This window comes from Haliotis rubra, unplaced genomic scaffold (genome assembly GCF_003918875.1).
Source record: "Haliotis rubra isolate DU_JTF1 unplaced genomic scaffold, ASM391887v1 Scf300, whole genome shotgun sequence".
Lineage (NCBI taxonomy): Eukaryota > Metazoa > Mollusca > Gastropoda > Lepetellida > Haliotidae > Haliotis > Haliotis rubra.
The window spans coordinates 822,568-843,776 of NW_025766970.1; the positions used below are offsets into that span (position 1 = coordinate 822,568).

General features: G+C 39.6%; 1 protein-coding gene across 1 annotated transcript; it reads left to right on the forward strand.

Annotated features, from left to right (window-relative positions):
- Window positions 1-3,353: 3,353 nt before the first annotated feature.
- On the forward strand, window positions 3,354-13,106 carry LOC124282683 (sialate O-acetylesterase-like). The gene is made up of 10 exons (XM_046718709.1): window positions 3,354-3,692; window positions 5,398-5,747; window positions 6,513-6,651; window positions 6,967-7,168; window positions 8,147-8,265; window positions 9,044-9,183; window positions 9,824-9,978; window positions 10,272-10,452; window positions 11,344-11,705; window positions 11,775-13,106. The coding sequence occupies exons 1-9, from the start codon at window positions 3,569-3,571 to the stop codon at window positions 11,653-11,655; spliced, it is 1,722 nt and encodes a 573-aa protein (XP_046574665.1). The 5' UTR covers window positions 3,354-3,568; the 3' UTR covers window positions 11,656-11,705; window positions 11,775-13,106.
- The last annotated feature ends 8,103 nt before the right edge of the window (window positions 13,107-21,209 follow it).

Consider the following 21,209-nt stretch of genomic DNA (forward strand, 5'->3'; position numbering starts at 1 on the left):
TCTGCCAACTTTGTTTTGGACCATCACTGTTATAGCTGCGGAGTCGTGGCATTGCATAAGCGTTAAATTATTTTGTGATCCCCTGATTACGTAACAGTTACTGTGTGCTGTTTGCATTTAGAAGAACATGCTCCTTACAAACACACAAGCGTTTCTGGAATGGCATATAGAAATGATACACGGAAATGCCTAAAATTTATGGATATCAACTTCTCTTCCTCGCTTGACATCCATAACTACCAATTGAAGTTCAACACCAATGTTGCGACGGGACATCCTTGTGTCATGCGTACCAGTAACCTGCCATCGTATATTTTCTGATAGTCTACGTCTTGCCATGTCAGGGGCGGTGGGATAGCCCAGTGGTTAAAGCGTTTGCTCGTGACGCCGAAGACCCGGGTTTAATTCCCCATATTTGCACAATGTGTGAATCCCATTTCTGGTGTCCCCCTCCGTGATATTGCTGGAATATTGCTACAAGCGGCGTTAACTAAATTCACTCACCCACCATGTCAAGAAAGGTGAATTCAGTTTAATTTAGTGCTGTCGTCTTATAAAATCAGTCCGGAAAACTGTAGTCCACAAACTGCAGTTATGACATTTATAATTTATAAATGTATACCCCAATGCACTTGGCGCCTACTCATCACTGGAACATGCGACCCATAGCTTTTGAGCAAGCGCTTTACCCGCGCGTTCCGGTATGCTGGGGTATGATCGCCTGATTGAACCAATTGTTAAAAATTATCTTGGATTCAGGTGGTGCTTTGTTAATGCACATATGCACATACGGGCAAGTGCTTCTTAGAAAATCGAGCAATTATGTTATGAGCGACATCGCCAAGTAACGGACTCCTCATCCTCTCGAGTCACTAAGGATCGTCCTGATATGGAATCCCAACGGCGTACAGATCCCCATGTCCCACGGTACTTGCTCGTAGTTTCATTCTCTGCTGATGTTTGAAAAATCGTCCTTTGTAACCGATTTCGGCCGAAAGTTCGAACACATAGTAACAGTCCTTAAATAACTGTCAAGAAAAAGGTGGTGCAGAAAAAAAGATAAATAGAAGGTTGCTTATCAAGTCAAGGAACATGTCTCAGAATAGGGAATCCGTACACACAATGAAAATACAATGTATATATGACATTGACCTTGTTTGATGTGTGTTTCATAAAACATCATGATTAGATAAATACATTAACCGAATGTAATAGTTTAAATAATTAAACAATAATATGCCACAGTCAGTCTTCACTTTATTACCTAAATTAGTTACTTGTATAATTGTACGTAAAAGAGAGCCCTTTTAAGACCCAAATCCAGCACTGAGGGCTACTTGAGGACAAACATCACAGGTTGCTCCCCGAGTTAACTGGTTGATTATTCATTCAACTAATAAATAAATGTTCGAAATGTAAACTGAATGAGTGTTTGAAATGTAGAATGAAAGAGTTTTTTACGTGAATTTTAGAAATGTATAATAAAAAAAAGGTATGAAATGTGTAAGGAATACATGTTGGTTAAATGAATTGTGGAAATGTCATTGTCAGGGAGTGAGTGACTTTGGTTTTACGCCGCCTTTGGCAATATTTCATTTATATCACGCTTCACACACTGTACTCATTTGGGGAATCGAACCCGGGTCTTCGGCGTGACGAGCGAACGCGTTAACCACTATGTAGGCTTTGAATATATATTAATATGAATGTGCAGGCCAGAATATATAAGTACTGTAGTATACTCATGCCAATAATAGTTGTCACTCCCTCCCACGCACCCCAACCCCCCACACACACCCCCCACCCCTCTCATATTAAAAAGAAGAAGGGGTGACAACCATTATTGGCATGAGTATATATACAGTACAGCCATAAATTATTGAGAATTTAAAGATTGTAAATTTTGTATTTTTTTCACTCATTACTCAAGTATTAAATGTGAATATTAGCGGAACATAACTCCAGATTCAAAGACAGGTGAACAGTTAGCATTTTGTCAAGTCACCATGGGCAGCAATGCAGGCTTCAATGCGGCGGGGCATACTACTGATCAAAGAAGTTAGAAAGTCGTGGTCCATGCTGTCCAAATATCGGACCCCCTCTTCTTTCATTTCAGCAATATTTGTGAGATTTTTCTTATTGACACTTTCCTTCATAAGTCCCAAAACATTTTCTATTGGATTTAGGTCAGGGCTATATCTTGGCCAATCTAATAATGTCATATTTTGGGTCCGAAACCAGGCCTGTGAATGCTTTGAACGATGTTTTGGGTCGTTGTCCTGCTGGAAAATCCAAACATTTCCATAGAACACGTGAGCAGATGGAAGTAAATGTCCCTCGAGAATGTCTGTGTACCGCTCACTGTTCATATTCCCTTCAAATACACAGAGGGGCGTTGCCACTAACACAGATATGCCACCCCACACTTTAAATTTCGGACTGCGCTGATACAAAGGTTTTTCAGTTTGTTTGGTCCAGAATTTCAGTGTATTAGAAAACAGCCACAAAGAACTTTCATCTGAGATAATCACATTGTCCCAGTTAAATTTTCTATGCTGTAAGCACGTACCAGTTCAACCTTCGCTCCTTTTGTTCAGATTTCATGATCGGTGATGGAATTGCTCGACTTTTCTGCCAACCCATTGCATGCAGCTCAGTTCTAATTGTCTCCTTACAGACAGCCACATGTCCTCTATCAATCATATCCAGCCTTAAGTTTTCTAAACTCCTTCGTTTGTTTTTAGAAACAAGAATACCAAGCCGCCTCCTGTCACCGACAGTCAATTTTCTGGGCCTACCTGCGCCTCCCTGGTGCTCAATGCCATATCCAATTGCAATATTTTTCAAAACACGATAAACAGTGGACAAAGGGATGCCTGTTCTACTTGAAATCACTTTAGCTGATCTGATGTCCTTGTTATAATACTCTAAAATCAGCTTCCTCTTCTCTAAATCATCCATACTGAGGATCACTGAAAATGTCGTCTGCCAGCAAGTAAACAAAGGGGGATAACTCTTCACAAACTAATGAAAAAGGATTAACGGAGTTGTCTCTCTTGAATGAAACCAAGCACTTGATAGCTGGTCAAGGTTGTTTATCTAGAAATCCAATTAAACATATTCCTAAAATTCTCAATAATTTTTGGTCATACTATATTTAATTAAACATTCAAACACTATTATAAAAAAAAAGCAACAACAACAAAAACAAACAACAATTTTAATCACAGTATCGCAAGCGCGCAGACACACTAGCACACACATGCAGTGTAGACTATATATGGGCATGCAAGATATCGATTACCCCCTGGCCCTGATCAGATGTGAAGGGGAGTAACTCTAGTTTGTTTACTTTTGTAATCGTCGTGCTCGTCACATGATGTGAATGATTTTGATCCCCGTGGACAGGGTCGGCGTTGTTTATGTGTTACATTTTATGCACAAATAACATCCCTGTTGTCAGATAAATGCACAGATCTAGCTGACACTCACGAGTTGTCAAACGTTTCTCGTTTGAAGCCATAATTTGATTCCGGGCACACCGAGCAACGCCAACGGATCCAGCGAGATGAATTCATGTATTACATTCATTAGTTTCAACCTGTCACTTGTAATCCTGTCGCTATGGACAGCCTCCACTACACAAAGTAGACACACTAATCGGATCTTTCAACATGAAGTTTGGAGCAAAGGTAAATAAGACAAACCCTGATTTTATAATTGGAGTGAATGAGTTTACTTTTACGACGCACTCAGCTGTATCTATGGTGGCGGGCTGTAAACAATCGAGTCTGGACCAAACAATCCCGTGATTAACAGCATGAGTTATAATTGGAAATAGTTAACGTGGACAAACCTATAGAGGCTGCAGTGCCTTGTGTGAGTGTAAGTCTTACTTAGCCATGCTCTGTATAATGTATTAGGTTTGGGGAGTTAGATATACAATCACACTCTCACACACTGCAGTCTCAAGGTATGCCACCGGATCACCATGACACATCCATAGCTGTCATTATCATGTTGAAGTACAACCTGTAAATACTATATTTTATCATTGTTTGCAAGTGATTACCATAGGATTAACTCACAAACACTCACATATTATTTCATTTAGTGCTTTCTTTTTAGTTACAGTTTTTACTATTTATAAGGTATCCATTCCTATGAAAACAGTGTTCTAAGATTAGGAAATGAAATACGAACATTTCAATATTGTTGCAAGTAACCTTGGACTTTGTGCAACATACTGCTCCTATTATACTATATGACATAAAGTCTATTTAGCAACCAGAAAGAAATGTAATATAGTAAACAAGTAGGTCTATATAGCTATTGATTAGATATTGTTAATTGGTATTTATGAAAATGTTATAATAGTGCCAGTGAAGATGGAGTTGTTTTCAGTTTCTGCGTTATTTCATTTGTTGTGCAAAGTGATTCAGTTAATTGGGTGGCCAATCTCTGCATGTGTGCTGACTTGGGTGATAGCCTGTCGTGTTGTACCCACACGGCGCAGCTCGTGGACCCGTGAAGATCCGGGTTAGAATTGGTCTTCAGCAACCCATACTTGTCGTAAGAGGTGACTAATGGGATCAAGTGGTCAGGCTCGCTGACTTGGTTGACACATGTCATCATATCCCAATTGCATAGATCGATGCTCATGCTGTTGATCACTGGGTTGTCTGGTCGAGACTCAATTATTTACAGACTGACGACATATAGCTGGAATATTGCTGAGTATGGCATTAAACTACACACCAACTAACCAAAAATCAACTTTTCGTGAACACCTGGTATCATCTCGGTTTCATAGTGATTCATAAACACATGTATCGCAATCATTATATTGTCTGGTCAAGTCTCGACTTTTTAACAAACAACATCCTACAGCTGTAATACTATTGAAACAAAGAAATGCCCATGACTGCCGCCATACAGCTGTAATGTTGTGCAGCGTTAAACAACAAACCAACAACTCTTTGCTCCTGATATCAATACCAGGCGTGATTATTTACAAACTGCAGTAAAGCAACTGAAATAGTGCTGATGTCAAAACAAACAACAAATAAACAATGGTTTACAGGGGTGGAAATAACCCATTGCCCGACGTCCGAGTCCAATGTTTTTCCAGTCGGGCAAGCAAATTTGTATATCACGCTGTACCAATGTCCAGTTGACTTTCCAATGTTAATTATGTTATTTATTTAAAAAATCAACAAGAAAATCGGCCGGTATAGAGGAAAAATTATCAGGGCAAGTGATTTTACATGTGCCACCACCGGTGTACACTAGCAATATTAAAGTTATTTCCACCCCTGGTTTAATCCAAAACATAGCACAGGCCCAATATAGCTCTGAATATAATTATGCATTACTTCAACTATATCTTTTTTTCAGCCAACAAGTCATCAACTGCAGATCCTAGCATCTTCTTCGCCTCCTACTATGGGAATCACATGGTTCTACAAAGGGCACCGAAACAGGCCATCATCTGGGGGTACTCCCCGAACATCAGAGAGGTCATCAAGGTCAAGGTGGAAGGTCAGGAGACAGTCTCAGGAAGGGTTTACAAAGACAGCACCTACGGTGTCGGCATCTGGAAGGTGACCTTGCCCCCTGTGTCCCAGCCAGGACCGTTTACAATCACAGCCTCATCAGCTACGGAGACGATCACCTTGACGGATGTCCTGTTTGGGGATGTGTGGATCTGCTCAGGCCAGTCCAACATGCAGTTTACAGTTGATAAGGTGTGCTCCTGTTAAGTGCTGCAGGGAGTTACCTTGAGTCCTGTATTTGAGGGACCCTGGGACTCATACTTATAATTTTCAGGGTCCTGGACAGCAAAATGGGGTCTGAGACATGTAAATATTATTACTAATACTGTTATTGTATTGTGTATCATGATCAACACTTTAATTGTTACAGTAATGAAACTGCAAATGATACCATAACTCAGCTAGTAGCCAACTTAGTGATAACTTATTGTTACTTGATTGGAATTTTTACACAAGTATTTGGACTTTTTCTGCATCCCTGTGGATGCGCTAGTAAATTTCATTTGTCCATTGTCAATTTTTATGCGTATAAGACACAGGAATTCGTGTCCTGTAAATCCCTGGTGTTGCTTGTGATAAGTATCTGCTTTTTGTAATTCTTCCCAAATATCAAATAGAGGTTCTTCATGTTTTGAGCTGGAACCAAAGAAATTAAGTTTTTTGCTTTAGGAACAAAATGAAAAAACTATTTTATGCCATGATATGGCAGCTTGCAACTAAATTTCATGCTCTTTATTACAACATCCTAAGATATGTCAGTTCAGAATTCCAAATTTTAAACAATTGGTAATCCGCATTGAAACATAATATGTCAAGCAATACAAGTTCATGCACAGGTAAAACTACACAACGTACAATGGCTGGCTAGTTATGTTTGGCTACAAGATGGTACTATAGCAGAGTTGCTACTTTGCCAGACATCTGAGTAATGTCGACACTGCATGTGTGTGTCTTCAGATGTTCAATGGCTCTGCTGAACTGGCTGATGCAGTCAACTATCCCCACATCCGTCTGTTTGATGTCTCCCTTGAGTATTATCCTGTAGAAACACTTGACCTGCTCTCCATCAATGAGGGCTGGGTCCTACCAAACAAGAGTAAGAAGTTTTCCCTTATAAAATATGTTCATGTCTGCATATACATGATAATTACTGCTTGATCTTATGACACCATATTTAAAGTAGAAATTCAGCAACAATTGTCAGTAACAGGTTCAAATGAACACATAGTTTTGGAATAATTATGTATGACTGTGTTAATGTTGATTCATCCATCATGGTAAAGACTGATATTTTTACACGATGATGAAATTGAAGTGACGCTTAAAAGCAGTTGTGCGGGACAACTGGATAGGTCCTATTTAGATCACCTCGAAAATCATTGGAGTAAGGACAGATGGTGTCTGTCATCAGGGACACTAGCTGATGGTACTGGCGTGTATTTCTCCGCTGTGTGTTGGCTGTACGGCAAGTATCTCTACCAGGAACTGGGATATCCGATTGGATTGGTTGACACGTCGTACGGCGGAACACCCGTTGAGGCCTGGTCTTCAAGAGATGCCTTAGCACAGTGTGGAATTTCCTCTACAGAGATTGTGGACTCGTTCATGTACATGTACGTCTATATTTGCAGAAATATTTCTACTGTAGCTAGGTCAGGGTTAGATAGGATTTTAGACTTATGTAATACTTTAATATTGATAGGAAAATCTAAAGACATCATCAAATTACTGACAGCCTTGTTCAACATGCACAATTTTGAAATACTGAAATGCTTAGAATAAATGAGTGAAAATGCCAACCAAACTTGAGTTATTTTGCCATACATGTCAATGCTTTGTTTTGACATCTCATCATAAATAAACTTGGATGAAAGACTTGAAAAAAACAGTCTTACCGGGTACCTATGCTTTTTGAATTTTTTAGATCCTGAAAATACATTTGTTAAAGTGAACAGGTTCATATTATTATTATACAATATTTAGCGCACATATCCAGGCAACTAGTGCTTGCTCAAGGCGCTGGTATTTTTTCCCCTCAATCATTGGATGTCAATCTCAAAGGCACATCGTGTTATCAATCTCAACACCCTGGGGAGTATGCAACTCTTGCAGCCACAAGGCGCACCCAGTTATTGTGGCTTTCACATCCTAACGAGGTACCCATTTACAAGTTGGGTGGACTGGGACACATTGTCCAAGTTCACTGCATGTTGCTGTACCTGCAACTAGGTGTTTGCACGTATTCATGTGGCCACCATCTGGTCATATACCAACGGATTTGTGGGTTCTTTTAAGTGCACAGGGTTGTGTACTGTACACTAGGGGTTGTGACAACACTGAAGAATCTGCACACAAAGTTGACTCCAAGGTTTTTACACCCGGTGACCGGGTGATTGTGCAATTGCAGAACATATAACTTGTATGGTTTACATAATGGATGTCTTTGGCAGTAAATTGCATTCTCTATAAATACAAGATATTTCTCATTTGGGTCCCTGACAGTAATGAATACTATGGCCTTATCCTAGTCATTCAGACAGATGCATGCTTCATATCCAGTTGTGTAGTTACTATTGTCTGCCCCCCTGCAGTGATGAGAGTGAGAGGTACACACCCGGCTACCGGAACCAGCTCACCCCCACCCAGCTGTGGAACTGTATGATCCACCCTCTACTCAACATGACCATATATGGAGCCATCTGGTACCAAGGTACAGTCATCATGTCAGATCAACTTCAGGGATATCAGTATAGCCATAGCATAAATAAACCTAGTTGGATACATGGATACAGACTATTAGTTGAGAGTGTGTCATAGACATATTATATTAGGAGCAAGAGACCTGTGAAGATCTGATTCAAAATTGGTCTTCAGGAACACATGCTTGTCGAAAGAAGCGACTATTGGGATCAGGTGGTCAGGCTCTCTGACTTGGTTGACACATGTCATCATCCCAGTTGCATAGATCAATGCTCATGCTGTTGATCACTGCATTGTCTGGTCCAGATGGCTGCCATATAGCTGGAATATTGCTGAGTGCGGCGTTAAAGAACAAGCCAACAAAAGAAAAAGGTTTTATGTGAGTACAGTCTAACACTGTTGTATCAAAGTTGAAGGAACCTACATAAGTACTTATAGATGTCTGTGATTCGACATAACTGAAAATTGATGAATATAGAATATATTTGAAGGGACCAAACATTTTCTACCAGACAACTTAATGTTTGACACACTGTTGTTCAACACAATGTTGTTTGAGTTTTTGGGAGGTTGGATGGAATTCAGGTTGATAAATAAAAGTCAGCGCTGCTAGCTGCAACTATTAAATTTCCATATTGAGGTGTATCTCCTGCTGTAGTTCCCTACGGTGTGTTGGGTGTATATGGTTTACCATATTGTTTCAGCATGTTCATCAGTCATATTGTAGTGGGTTATCTTACACTTTATTGAAGAGAAATCTAAAGAATTCTCTGTTCCTCCCCATACAGGAGAGAACAATGCCATGCCTGGCGCCAACACCCACAAGTACAACTGCACCTTCCCTGCAATGATCTCAGACTGGAGACTCAAGTTCAACCAGGGATCACTAGGACAGACTGACAAACTCTTCCCTTTTGGATTTGTTCAGGTAACTTTCAGCTCTGTGCGATCATCAAGGACTGAGAACATAAATCTGTGTACAATATATATACAGAAGTCAAAGGGTGTACAAAAACATAGTTGGAGGAAATATAAGGTGTCCATTGAAAGAGGCGTTCACCATAGCACACCCTCTCAGATTTCCACAAGTGAGTTGACTTTGCCGTTAAAAGAATTCCTGTAAATGTTTGAGATGTGCGGCAAAAAAACTGATACTAGGACACGTCCTCAATACAAACTTATGACTTTCATGCAAAAAACCTGGCTTTGAAACACTAGCAATTACAAGTATCTTCCATGGGTACAAACCCATGAAGTTCTGGGTTAGAATTGGTCTTCAGTAACCTATGCTTGTCGTAAGAGGCGACTAACGGGATCGTTGACTTGGTTGACGCATGCCATCGCATCCCAATTGTGTAGATCGATGCTTATGCTGTTGATCACTGGATTGTGTGGTCCAGAATCGATTATTTGCAGACCGCCGCCATATAGCTGGAATATTGCTAAGTGTGGCATAAAACTAAATTCACTCACTCCATGTATTCAGTTTGTGGAACCCTGTCCTATTTCCCCCTGTGATGATACAGCAGGCTGTTCCTATAAACCTAATTGTCATATCACTTCCACAGCTGGGTCCCATGAATCCCAATCCTCCCACATCTGGCTTCCCAGAGATACGCTGGCACCAGACCGCAGACTACGGCTATGTTCCGAATCCTAAGATGGAGAAAACATTCATGGCTGTTGCCATGGATCTGGCAGACTTTATCTCCCCCTGGTGGCCGTGAGTATTAAAGTCCAGCCTCATCATGCCCTCGATGTTCCATGCTCATCTTCTCAGGAATTGTGGGTAACGTTTAATATAAATGAAATAGAAATTCATCTTGGACTGATAGTTTATTATAGATCATTAAAAAGTCAGCCTTTATCATTTTAGCTCTACTGCAATACTTAATTAAATTTGCCATTTCCAGAAACTAATTGATTGTAAGTCTGATGTTCCAGCCTTATTCCTTAAGAACCTACAGTTCTTCAGGACAACTTGTTTCTGTGACAAAATCTGCATGCTCATTACAGCGTCCATTTTCGAGACAAAACAGATGTGGGCAAGCGTCTGCTTGTTGGAGGTCTGAGGGTGGCATACAATCGGGACTTATTGGCAGACGGTCCGAGGCCCATGACAATAACTGAAGGGACAAACACTCTCAACCTTACTTACAAACAACCTTTACTATACCGTAATCTGGATGGATTTGAGGTAAACTGTACATTGTTACACACATGACTAAGAGGTTTGGGTGGGTAAGGTGATCAAAGGTCATTAGTGTAAACTAAATGTAAATGAATCAGAAGTTATAAGATGCTTAATAACTTATTTGAGTAATATATTTTCAAGGAAATTAAATCATTTGTAAACCAAAAATTTGAAATCATAAGCTGTTGAAATATTGATTAACTTGCAAAAAGGCACAAAAACATTCTTGGTAAAATTCAACCCTTTCTCAGCAAAAGAATCATTTGTTCTTGGAACAGTTTAGGCTTCTTCACCAAAGGTGAAGAAGTGAAAAGGTGAAGAAGTGATTATTTTTAAGGCGTTCACTCGTCACACCACAGACCTGGGTTCAAATCCCCACATGAGCACAATGTGTGAAGCCAGTTTCTGCTGTCCTCCGTCATGATATTGCTGGAATATTGCTAAAAGCGCATAAACCTATACTCACTCACTCACGATGTGCATTACTTTAGGCTTTCCTCCCACATTCAGCTGACGTACCAGAATATACCTGGACTACTGAGCCCAGCTATATGGCGGCAGTCTGTAAATAATCGAGTTTGGACCAGACAATCCAGTGATCTACAGCATTACCATCGATCAACGACAATTGGGATACAATGACATGTCAGCGAGCCTGACCAACCGATCCCGTTATTTGCCTCCTACGACAAGCATGGGTTACTGAAGACCAGTTCTAACCTCGAGTATTCTCGACTATTCTGGACCAAAGGCCTGAAAAACTTGTTCAATAATTGCATTTGAAACTGTTCTTTGGCATTGGGAAAGTTTAGACATGGCATTTTTGAAGAAATGTTTTTAAAGGTGATGCTGATTACTTCAAACTGTCATTAATGCCCTAATAAACTCTTTCAGGCTTTGTGCAGTGTCAAGTCAAAGTTAAATGGGCCACCTCCACCACAACCCCCCTACTGGACCGACGCTCCAGTCGTCTCCTCCCTATCAACCAGCATTGCTTTGTCCTCCACTGTGTGTGGGGAGGGGCAGACTATCCTGGGACTCAGATACAGCTGGAGGGAGTCCCCCTGTGCCTTCAAGACCTGCACGGTGTACTCGGCTGAAAACCCTCTCCTCCCTGGACCTCCCTTCCTGGTGTACCGGGAGATGACCGGAGTGGCCGGGACAGTTCATGTCATAGACTGGAACACACCGACTGTCATTCACTAAACAGTCTCCCTTCCTGGTGTACCGGGAGATGACCGGAGTGGCCGGGACAGTTCATGTCATAGACTGGAGATGATTCACTAAACAGAGTGTACCGGGAGATGACCGAGTGGCCGGGACAGTTCATGTCATAGACTGGAACACACCAACTGCTATTTGCAATTAATACATGATGAATATAGTAATGCATAGAGACTACAGTAATGATTCTATAAATAATTATTTGTTTACCCAATAAGAATGTCAGATTTATGTTTCCTACTGGGCAGTGGCTGGAGGCAGCAAAGTTGGTTTGATTCCAATTGAACAGGGGCAAGTTTTTCTTAGCAAATTTGAGGGACTGTCATAGAGCATTGGTTATGTTTTTATTCATGTGAAAATTGAAATACCTGGTCAAAATAATTGTTGTGCAGGTAAATGTGCCATATGAGCTGTTGCTTTTGCATCAGACAAGTACAATGATCACGCAAACACAACATTTCTACCAAGCAACCCTTGCGTGTCTTAACGGGATCGGTTGGTCAGGCCCGCTGACTTGGTTGACACGTCATCGTCTGCAAATTGTGTAGACTGATGGTCATGCTGTTGATCACTGGATTGTCTAGTCCAGACTCAATTATTCACAGACTGCTGCCATATAGCTGGAATATTGCTGAGTGTGGCATAAAACTAAACTCACTATGCTGGTAGGGGATTCAGGGTAAGAAAACATCCCCAGGACCCAAGCCTGGTTGACTGAAGAGAATTGGAATATACATTGCATAGCCTGGCTGGTGGTTTGTCATCATGACCCAGTGGCATTTGTCATTGCTCATGTTATCAACCACTGGTTCACCTTGCTCAGGCTTCAGTACAAACATTGAGCTATGAGTATTGCTGACTTCAGCATAAAACATCCCCTCATCCTCACATTGAGCTATGAGTCTGCCATTTCATAAAAAATCTCCACTTGCATCTCAGGGCTATATTGTTTATATTTGGTACATATATTTCCAGTTGTTACTACAAATAACATACCACAGATGTGATGTTTGAATACTTTGCATTCCTTCATGATGGTGAATGTTATGAGGTGTTATATCTATTCCTGAATCATGTTATCTTGCAAGAAAATTAATGAATACATGTTTAGCAAATCATGAGCTCATGTGATATATGGTTGGAATATTTTGTGTGTATAATGTTGACAGTGCCAATGACCTGATGGCATTTCTTGTTGTGAACATCTTCAAGTGATGTCTTTCAGTGGCATTTAGAAGTTGTACATTGATGTCCAAGATAATTTTATGGATTAAACTTCTTTTTAATCGTTGTGAGGGAAATTAAAAAGAAGTTTAATCTATAAAAATATCTTGGACATCTTCAAGTGGTCTTGTTAACATTTGTTGGATGCAATATACGAGTATATATGATACAGATGTATAAACTGATTGTAATAAACATGATTATTAGTGTGTAGCTTTAATAGTTAATTGTATTTCATCTGTGTATCAGACATGGGTGAATTTATTTCCTATCAATACTGTTTATAATTTAAGGCACTTTGTCTACACTAACAGTTAATTTCGCCACCAAAGTGCGTTTGCAGGATAAAATATAAGGAAGGGTCACACTTTTTTCGTAAAATACAAATTCTAGTACTTTTGGGATTGTGTCCATTAGGCATTCGAACCCACAGTCTCAGAGCGAGGCACCAAATTACAAGCACACAAAGTCACCGATAGACCTTATTCTGAATATAACATTGGGGCTGTGGTGTTGCCTTATGATTAAAGTATAAAGACAATTGCAACTTACTGGTTTGGTATGTAGGCGAAAAGGTCTGTAAATTGGTTACGTTTACAGGTCTTAAAGCAATATTGAAACTTAGGGTTATACTCATGAAACAAAACCTGTTAACGTTCAAACTTCAAGTCCAGACTTATTTTCTGCTAGAGAAGAGAGAACTTCTGAAAAGGTCTGAAATAGCAAAATGTATAAACAGGCATCGTTTTATAGTTTACTGAAGACTGACTGACTGACTGAGTTTGGTTTTACACCGGTTTTAGCAATATTCCAGCAATATCACGGCGGGGGACACCAGAAATGAGCTTCACACATTGTACCCATGTGGGGATTCGAACCTGGGTCTTCGGCGTGACGAGTTTACTGAAGAAAACAGTTAAGGATCTTTGTGATATGTTTTTGAAATTGTATGCCCAGCCTTCACATTCTGCTACATTTGATGCTCCTACACTCCTACCCGTGAAGATCTGTGTTAGAACTGATCTTCAGCAACCCATGCTTGTCTCAAGAGGCGACTAACGGGGTCGGGTGGTCAGCGAAGATCATGCTCATGCTGTTGATCACTGGATTGTCTTGTCCAAACTCGATTATTCATAGATATATGGGATATTACGGTGGTGGCGTTAAACAACTAACAAACTACTCCTTCATCACGTATTATTGGTGTTTCAGTGAGTGAGTGAGTTTGGTTTAACAATATTCCAGGTATATCACTGCTTGTGTACATGTTTGAACAGTATTGGTGGTCGTTAGGCAGCATTTCGTAATTGTTGTAGCGGGATCTTTTAACTTTAACATATATCACTCAGGGTAGTAGCGGATTAATGTACTCATCGGAGTAAATGCTTTAATGGGATTAAAGAAAAGACTTCCAATGTAACACGTTAATGATAATAATGTCTTTGTATTCTTTAATGTTCTGAGGTAGTGAGTTCCATAACTGAGGTGCTGCTACTTGAAACGATCTGTTGCCGTAGGATTTTAGTCTTGAGTTTGGTACTGCAAGTAGGCGTTGGTTTTCAGACCTTAGACATCGTGAAGGCTGGTATGGAGAGATCTGTTCTGATAGCTCGATGCTGTATCATTCAAATAGTGTTTCGCAAAACACAAGATCTTGAAATGGATCCGGGCTTCTGTGTAGAGACATCAATACCCGTGTTATGTGGCATTTTTTCGGTGCACGACTCACAATACTCACAATGTCATTGTTAACAGTCCGATCCGTTGCTTTGGAAACGCATAAAACAAAAATAAAAAGAAGGCAGAACTTAATGTGCATACAAAGTTTCACAGTAACTATTTGCGAGCACTGTTTATGAGTTTAGGCTAAACACTGAAACCCTTTGAAATAATACAGAATGACACGGAAACCTTCAGAATCTTACCATTGTAAATATACAGTTTTATACGTGCTTCCAACATTTCTTCCAACAGGTGAGACATTTGAAACAGTATTGCCAAAATACCACAAAAATATAGATCAGATGCAAACAGTATTGCCAAAATACCACAAAAATATAGATCAGATGCAAACAGTATTGCCAAAATACCACAAAAATATAGATCAGATGAATGCCTCGAATGTTGTAGAATGCGGCATCAAACAACAGACAAGCAGAGATATCAGTTACGTGACGTCACTAATGTGTGAATCGGTTGGTAACAATGGATAGCCACGTCCAAGGTATCATTCTCTCAAGATCTTTATAGGATATCAAACGAGCTTTCATATCAAGTTTAGTTTATGTCCCGAGTGAATAATTTTGTTTTGTCACGAGCTTTAGCGAGTGACAAAGCAAAATTATTTCACGAGGGACATAAACTTGATATGAAAGGGGAACGAGTTTTGTATCCCATTTATTACCCACGTTCTAAAATGAAAATATTGTTAAAATAAAGCAATATCTTGCTTTCCTATATAGAACCGCACTGCGCGGATTAATATATCATATTGGTGATTGAATGTCGACCGTTTCACTCCAGGGAAACGTATGCTGCGTAGAGGCAATGTAGTTCCTTTAACTAGTCTAGATAATAAATAAATTATGACGGAATCAAGTCGTAATCAAAATTTAATTCTTTTCATTAGAGGTTTTGCTTTCAAATACAATAATGTAATTCATCAAAACACTTGTAAACTGTAAACCTTTTCAATTTAACTACGTGACCTAAATATCGCCTGAACGTCAGTCGGCCATCACTGTCGGGATAGTCGTGTTGAAAATTGTTCACAAACAAGCAGATAAAAGTTACGCATTAGGAGCGACACACACAACTGAAGAAGCCAAATGTAAATAACAGGGAACTGTATGTCTCAAATAGTTGTGGTTAGTGTCGTTGTCATTGCTTACACGCTATTCTTCATCGGAGGACGAGTCACTGTAGATAATACGGCGACGCTTGGCGGAGGACATTGGCTCGTCTCGGCCTGGAATTCCCACTTGTCGAGATTCGATGTTTATGTTGAATACTCCACCGTGAATTGGGCCTGAAAACACACTGCCTACAACCTCGAATGAAGAGGATTTCAAGCCGATTGTGTTCTGACTGTGAGAAGTGTTATCAACCTCTAGATGAGAAACCACGGGAGGCATGGCAGTGGCAGTAGAACACACGTTTTGTGCGAGAGGACAAGTGGACGCGGCTGACAGTGGCAGTGATCGAGATACCAAGGTGCCGCTCATCTTTGATGTTGTGTATTAGAAACTTTGGCATATGAATTCACAGAAGCAACATTTTTATGGCCTGAAAGCTGCATTATGTGTGTAGGTGCAAAGTTATGTTCACTGAGAGTTTGCAACATGGTTTTTCTCGCACTGTGATTAGTCAAGCGTTTGTCACTTGACAAGTGTGCGTGTTGTGCCATGGATTTCATGATGTTTCCAAGTTTATTTTTCCCCACTGGCTGTCGCTTAAACCAAGATTCGCCATCACGAGGGACACCCTTTGTGTGTGAAGCTAAGTAGAATGGATGATCATTTGAAGAGAAATTCTGAGGACGGAGGCTACGATACTTCTTGTACAGTGCTACCGGACATCTGGCAGGGTCACTCGGTACAGCCCATACTCTCGGGGGAATCCGTCTTGTGTCGTTCGGATTAGCACCGGTGCGGGTCTTGGTTTGTCGCTCGCAGTACTCAAGATACTCCTGACCCTCACTGTCAACTCGAAGTGAGACATCTCCCCAGAGCATATTTCTGTGTGGACGGACAGATCTTAAGCCAAAAAACATGGTATTATTCCACCACAATGTGTTAAGAATAGCATCGGGAGACCCTCTCCGAGTTGACCCACTTCCCAAAGTTTGTTTATTTCGGATTGTGACACGGCCTCGGCGGCTTTAGGTAAGTTCCCTTCCCTTCCGCCTTCACGTGCTTTAATTTACACGTAAACACCTCCCTAGATCGAGCAAATTCGGGGTCAAGTAGAATTGATTTTGATATTTCAATCTCTTCAAATGGCGGTCCAAACTTGATCGAAATCCGCGGAGTGACGATGGCTCATACTCGTCCCCGTTTGCTTTTTGGCATCCATGAAAAATTTGCAAAGTAATTGATTCAGTTCGAGTGGGGATTTTTTCAAGAGATCTGTGTTCCTGCAGAACATTTTGGAAATAAAATGAGACCGTTTTCAAGTCATATTTTGTTTTCTTTGCCGTGTTTTCATTTTCATTTTTGGTCAGAAAGTCATCAATTTCTTTATTCCATACTTCATCATTTGTGTCGAAATTAGCATCTAGGCCAAGATCTACATCATTCTCATCTCTCTAAAGAGTTCATTAATCAGTTCTTGTGACAGATCACAATAATCGCCAATCGGCAAATTTGGGGGAGGGACCAACGAAACAGTCTCGGGCAACACTTTCAGTCTGTATCTAGGTACTTGCTTTTCTCCCTGTGCTGTCCTGACAACATACACGTTGAATGTATTCAATGGCCTGATAATATTCACAACTCTTCCAACCAGTTGTCCGTCAATTTTGACCAAGTCATTAACTTTTACGGGCGACGCCATATTTGTTTACACTCCCGATAGTCCTAGCAGACGTATTTGTTTACTTATTTAGATTGTTTTATTTTCGTTTTTATGAACAGAAATTTTAGTTATTAAAGGACTGAACACCTGTGCTTGTAACTACACTAAAAAATAAATTTTATTTAATTTCATAGAAGTGTTCTCGTTTTACATGCTTTCAGAATGTGTGAAAACTTCTGAATGAAAATCATGAATGGAATGAGTGATGAAAGTAGTACCGGTAATGTCAAAGTTCACGTATTAGCCAATCAAATCAATCGAAGGTGTTATGACACATATGTGTCAGAACACTTTGTTATGAAACCCCTTTACGAAGTACCACGTGGGTAATAATATCTTTTATACCTTTCTATACAGCTTAACGGAGAGTATTATATCTATGTCTTTGTATATGCGTCTTATACTTTCATAATAAGTGATGGTGTGTGGTCCTTTGCATATAGCTGAGCCTGGCCCCGGGGTCATGAAAGTGACTTAAGTCTAAAATTTGCTTAAGTCTGTCATTTTGATCTTAAGTCCAAAAAATTGTCTTAAATCGGGGATCACGTACATTTTTTAGTTTTAAAAGTTAAGACTGAGATCATTTTTTGTCTTAAATCCTGAGACTTCTACCTACCAGTCTTAAGTCCTTTTTGATGCCGAGGTTTTTTTTTCAGGCGCACAATTTCATAAGGTTTGAAAAGTGAACGGTGCGCGAGATTTGCGCTCGCGTGGTCCTGGATCTGCGTACAGCTATAAAATAACACAGAAATGTGGAATATTAAATTTCCTATCCGTTGGTATAAGTATAAATGCAAATACCTCGGCGGTTTGAGAAATAAACAGTGCTAAATGATGTCCAAAATTTTGCTATGCATTCAAAAACAGTAAATTTCTCCGCTTTTGATCGTGCACCGGTAAAAGCACTGTGCTACGATTTTTTTAATTTGGCATCTTTACAGAAAGTGTGAGCGAATAAATTACAGCCTGATATCTGAACGACAGAAGTATATATGAAATGTGTTTATTTGCTTATGCATAACGTTATACGCTCAACATTAAAAATGACTCGCAATAAATGTCAAAAATGGATTTCCTCCTATGACGTCAAAGGACGACAGAGAGGTCATACGCGTATAAAGATAAGGGGGCATAACTCCGCTATGCTTAACACTAGGTCAATGTAACTCATATCACTTGGAGAGAATTCGTTGTGGATACGGACGCTATATTTTCCTTATGTTTTGTTCACCGTGAACCAAACTACATGTATTCCAATACAAAGTTCCCCAATGTGAGCGGATACGTTTTAGTAGTTTCACAAGTTATAAGAAAAGATGACAATGTACTACATGAGAAAGCACGTAAAAGCGATTTGGATGGCCCTATCCGATATGTAAATTAGTTCTTAAATTCACATATTCTCCTGTTTGTGTAGATGTATTTTGACGGATTTTGCATCATTATTTACTGAGTACTAGCCATATCTTCAAATATAATGAAATTACTGAAAAGATTACAAAATTGTAGTTGACGTCATTGCTTGTTTTATGTATTTTGCGACGTCGGAAAAAAACGACACTGGTATGCTGATCAGTATATCTCACATAATTTCCATGAATTGTGTAAAAGGTTTCGGTTTCTATGTCTGAATTTAACACTTGCGACAGAAATGACTGATTTTACCATTTAAATAATGTCCTGAACAGATCCACAATTAGACGGTTTGACTTTGTATCTTAATATGAACAACACACGCACCTGTTTGGCATCAATTTGACGTAAATTAAAAAGAATATTTCACAACCCCTGGCCCCGGGGTCATGAAAGTTAAATCGCTATTCATAACCTGTTCATATGCAACTGTAATATTGGTCCGAATGGCGAATATTGCACATGATACATGAACTATTTAAGTACATGTTGCAGTTACGCCTTCGTTTGTTCTTTTAATACTTGTTTAGGGTTTAAAATATGGTGTACTACACTCAGTATATCAATTTCTTATGTAAATATTATTCAAACAAACAAAACCCTTGAAAGAATGAAAACCGTATACCCTATATCCAAGGATATGATATAGAACAAGGCTAAATGTAGATAATGAAATTAGTTTCATGAAAAAATATCTGAAAGATACTCAAAATATACACTGAAAGTGTAATCGGTGGAACATGGCGATTGTGTTTACTCTTATTCAACCGACCTTCACCTCAAAGAAATTGCCAAATATGTAACAACAATGTTGACGTATATGACATCACAACCGTTGACCGATTTCTTACAAAATGGCGGCTTCGGTGACATGTGTATACAGGATTTTGCGAGGACCTTTCCTTTGATTCGGGGATCGTTTGTACATAAATGTGTGATGTGAGTAATCAGAATGATTCTGACTATCTGTGTATTGTTACATGTTTTATCGTTTTCATTGTAAGTAAGAGAAGAAGCCAGATATGCCGATCATTACCGTTGTTGTTCTGCGAGATTTTCCGTCAGTCATGGCGTTACGCTGCACAGAAACTTTGACAATTTCGTATAAACATATCACATTACTGTATTGTATCTATTATTTTTTGCTACGATACTATTTCCATGTATGTTCTAAAAGTATTGAGCCTATGCATGCTACGAATAGACGAATGGGTGTCTGAAATTTGAGAAAATGCTGTACACAGTGTAAAGTCTCAATGTTTCTTTGTTACATTTCAACAAGTGCTGTCTTTCGCACACAGCGTTCGTTTCATATCACCTAGACACTTGGTTTTAGTAACAAAGACCATTTCTTATTTGATACTAAAATGTATGAGGAATTCAGTGATGTATTTGTCACAGTTGAATAGGAAATATACGTGATGTAATAGGCGTCTCAATACCGGCCTTCGCGAAACGTGATTTTGAAAACACTATCCAATGCAATATGGCAGAAAGCGCATTTAGGCGTTCGTGTTGGTGTATTTAGAAAACATCCCAACCTTAAAGACACTAAAAGTCACCGCGGCAGGGATAAAAGCGTCAGTTGACTTGTTTGGAACATTTCAGCAGGTGCCTGCTACTAAACTATTCTCCTCAATTATTTAAGAGTGACCGGACATGATTACATCATTCTAAAATTGCCATGGTAACTGTCTTAGTCTTAGTCTTAGCTAAGATTTGGCTGAGACAGTTTCATGATCCAGTCTTATCTAAAATCTTAGCTAAGCAAAAAAATTTAGACTTAAGATTTTTTTGTGCTAAGCTAATTTTAGACTTAAGATTTTTTCATGATCCCGGGGCCAGGTGAAGTTAAGCAACGTTGAGTGCGGAGAGTTCTTTGATGGGTGACCGTGTTTGGCAGCTTGACTACTGAGAGATTCTAGGACTTCTGTCCTGCCCCACAACCAAGCACATGTGATGCATGTGGTCTCACCTTAGGCAAGTGAGTCTGTTCAAAATTGCCCCTGTTCACCCAGCAGAAAATGGGTACCCGGTGGGATAATTCATGTGACTATTACCTTCTAGAGCCTAACAGGCAGTTTAGGTTTTCCGGGGTAATAAACTAATAATGTACTGTGCTATTCATTGTTAGCGTTATGAGCATACCTAGTGCGGAGTTTGGCGCTATATAGGGGGACACATTATAATTATTATTCAAGTTATTTTTTAACCTCTGGTTTTTTCAGGTCATATTACCTTTTGGTGCTCCATTATTGTATTGTAGCGCTATTGCTAAATACGACATAAAAAGGCCACGCCTGATAAACACATCTAATACATAA

Bases quoted from the DNA above. Each gene is read 5' to 3' on its own strand.
- LOC124282683 (XM_046718709.1), top strand. From the start codon at position 3,569: ATGAATTCATGTATTACATTCATTAGTTTCAACCTGTCACTTGTAATC. The intron at 5,748-6,512 runs GTGTGCTCCTGT...GTGTGTCTTCAG, and splicing joins TGCAGTTTACAGTTGATAAG to ATGTTCAATGGCTCTGCTGA. The intron at 7,169-8,146 runs GTACGTCTATAT...GCCCCCCTGCAG, and splicing joins GTGGACTCGTTCATGTACAT to TGATGAGAGTGAGAGGTACA.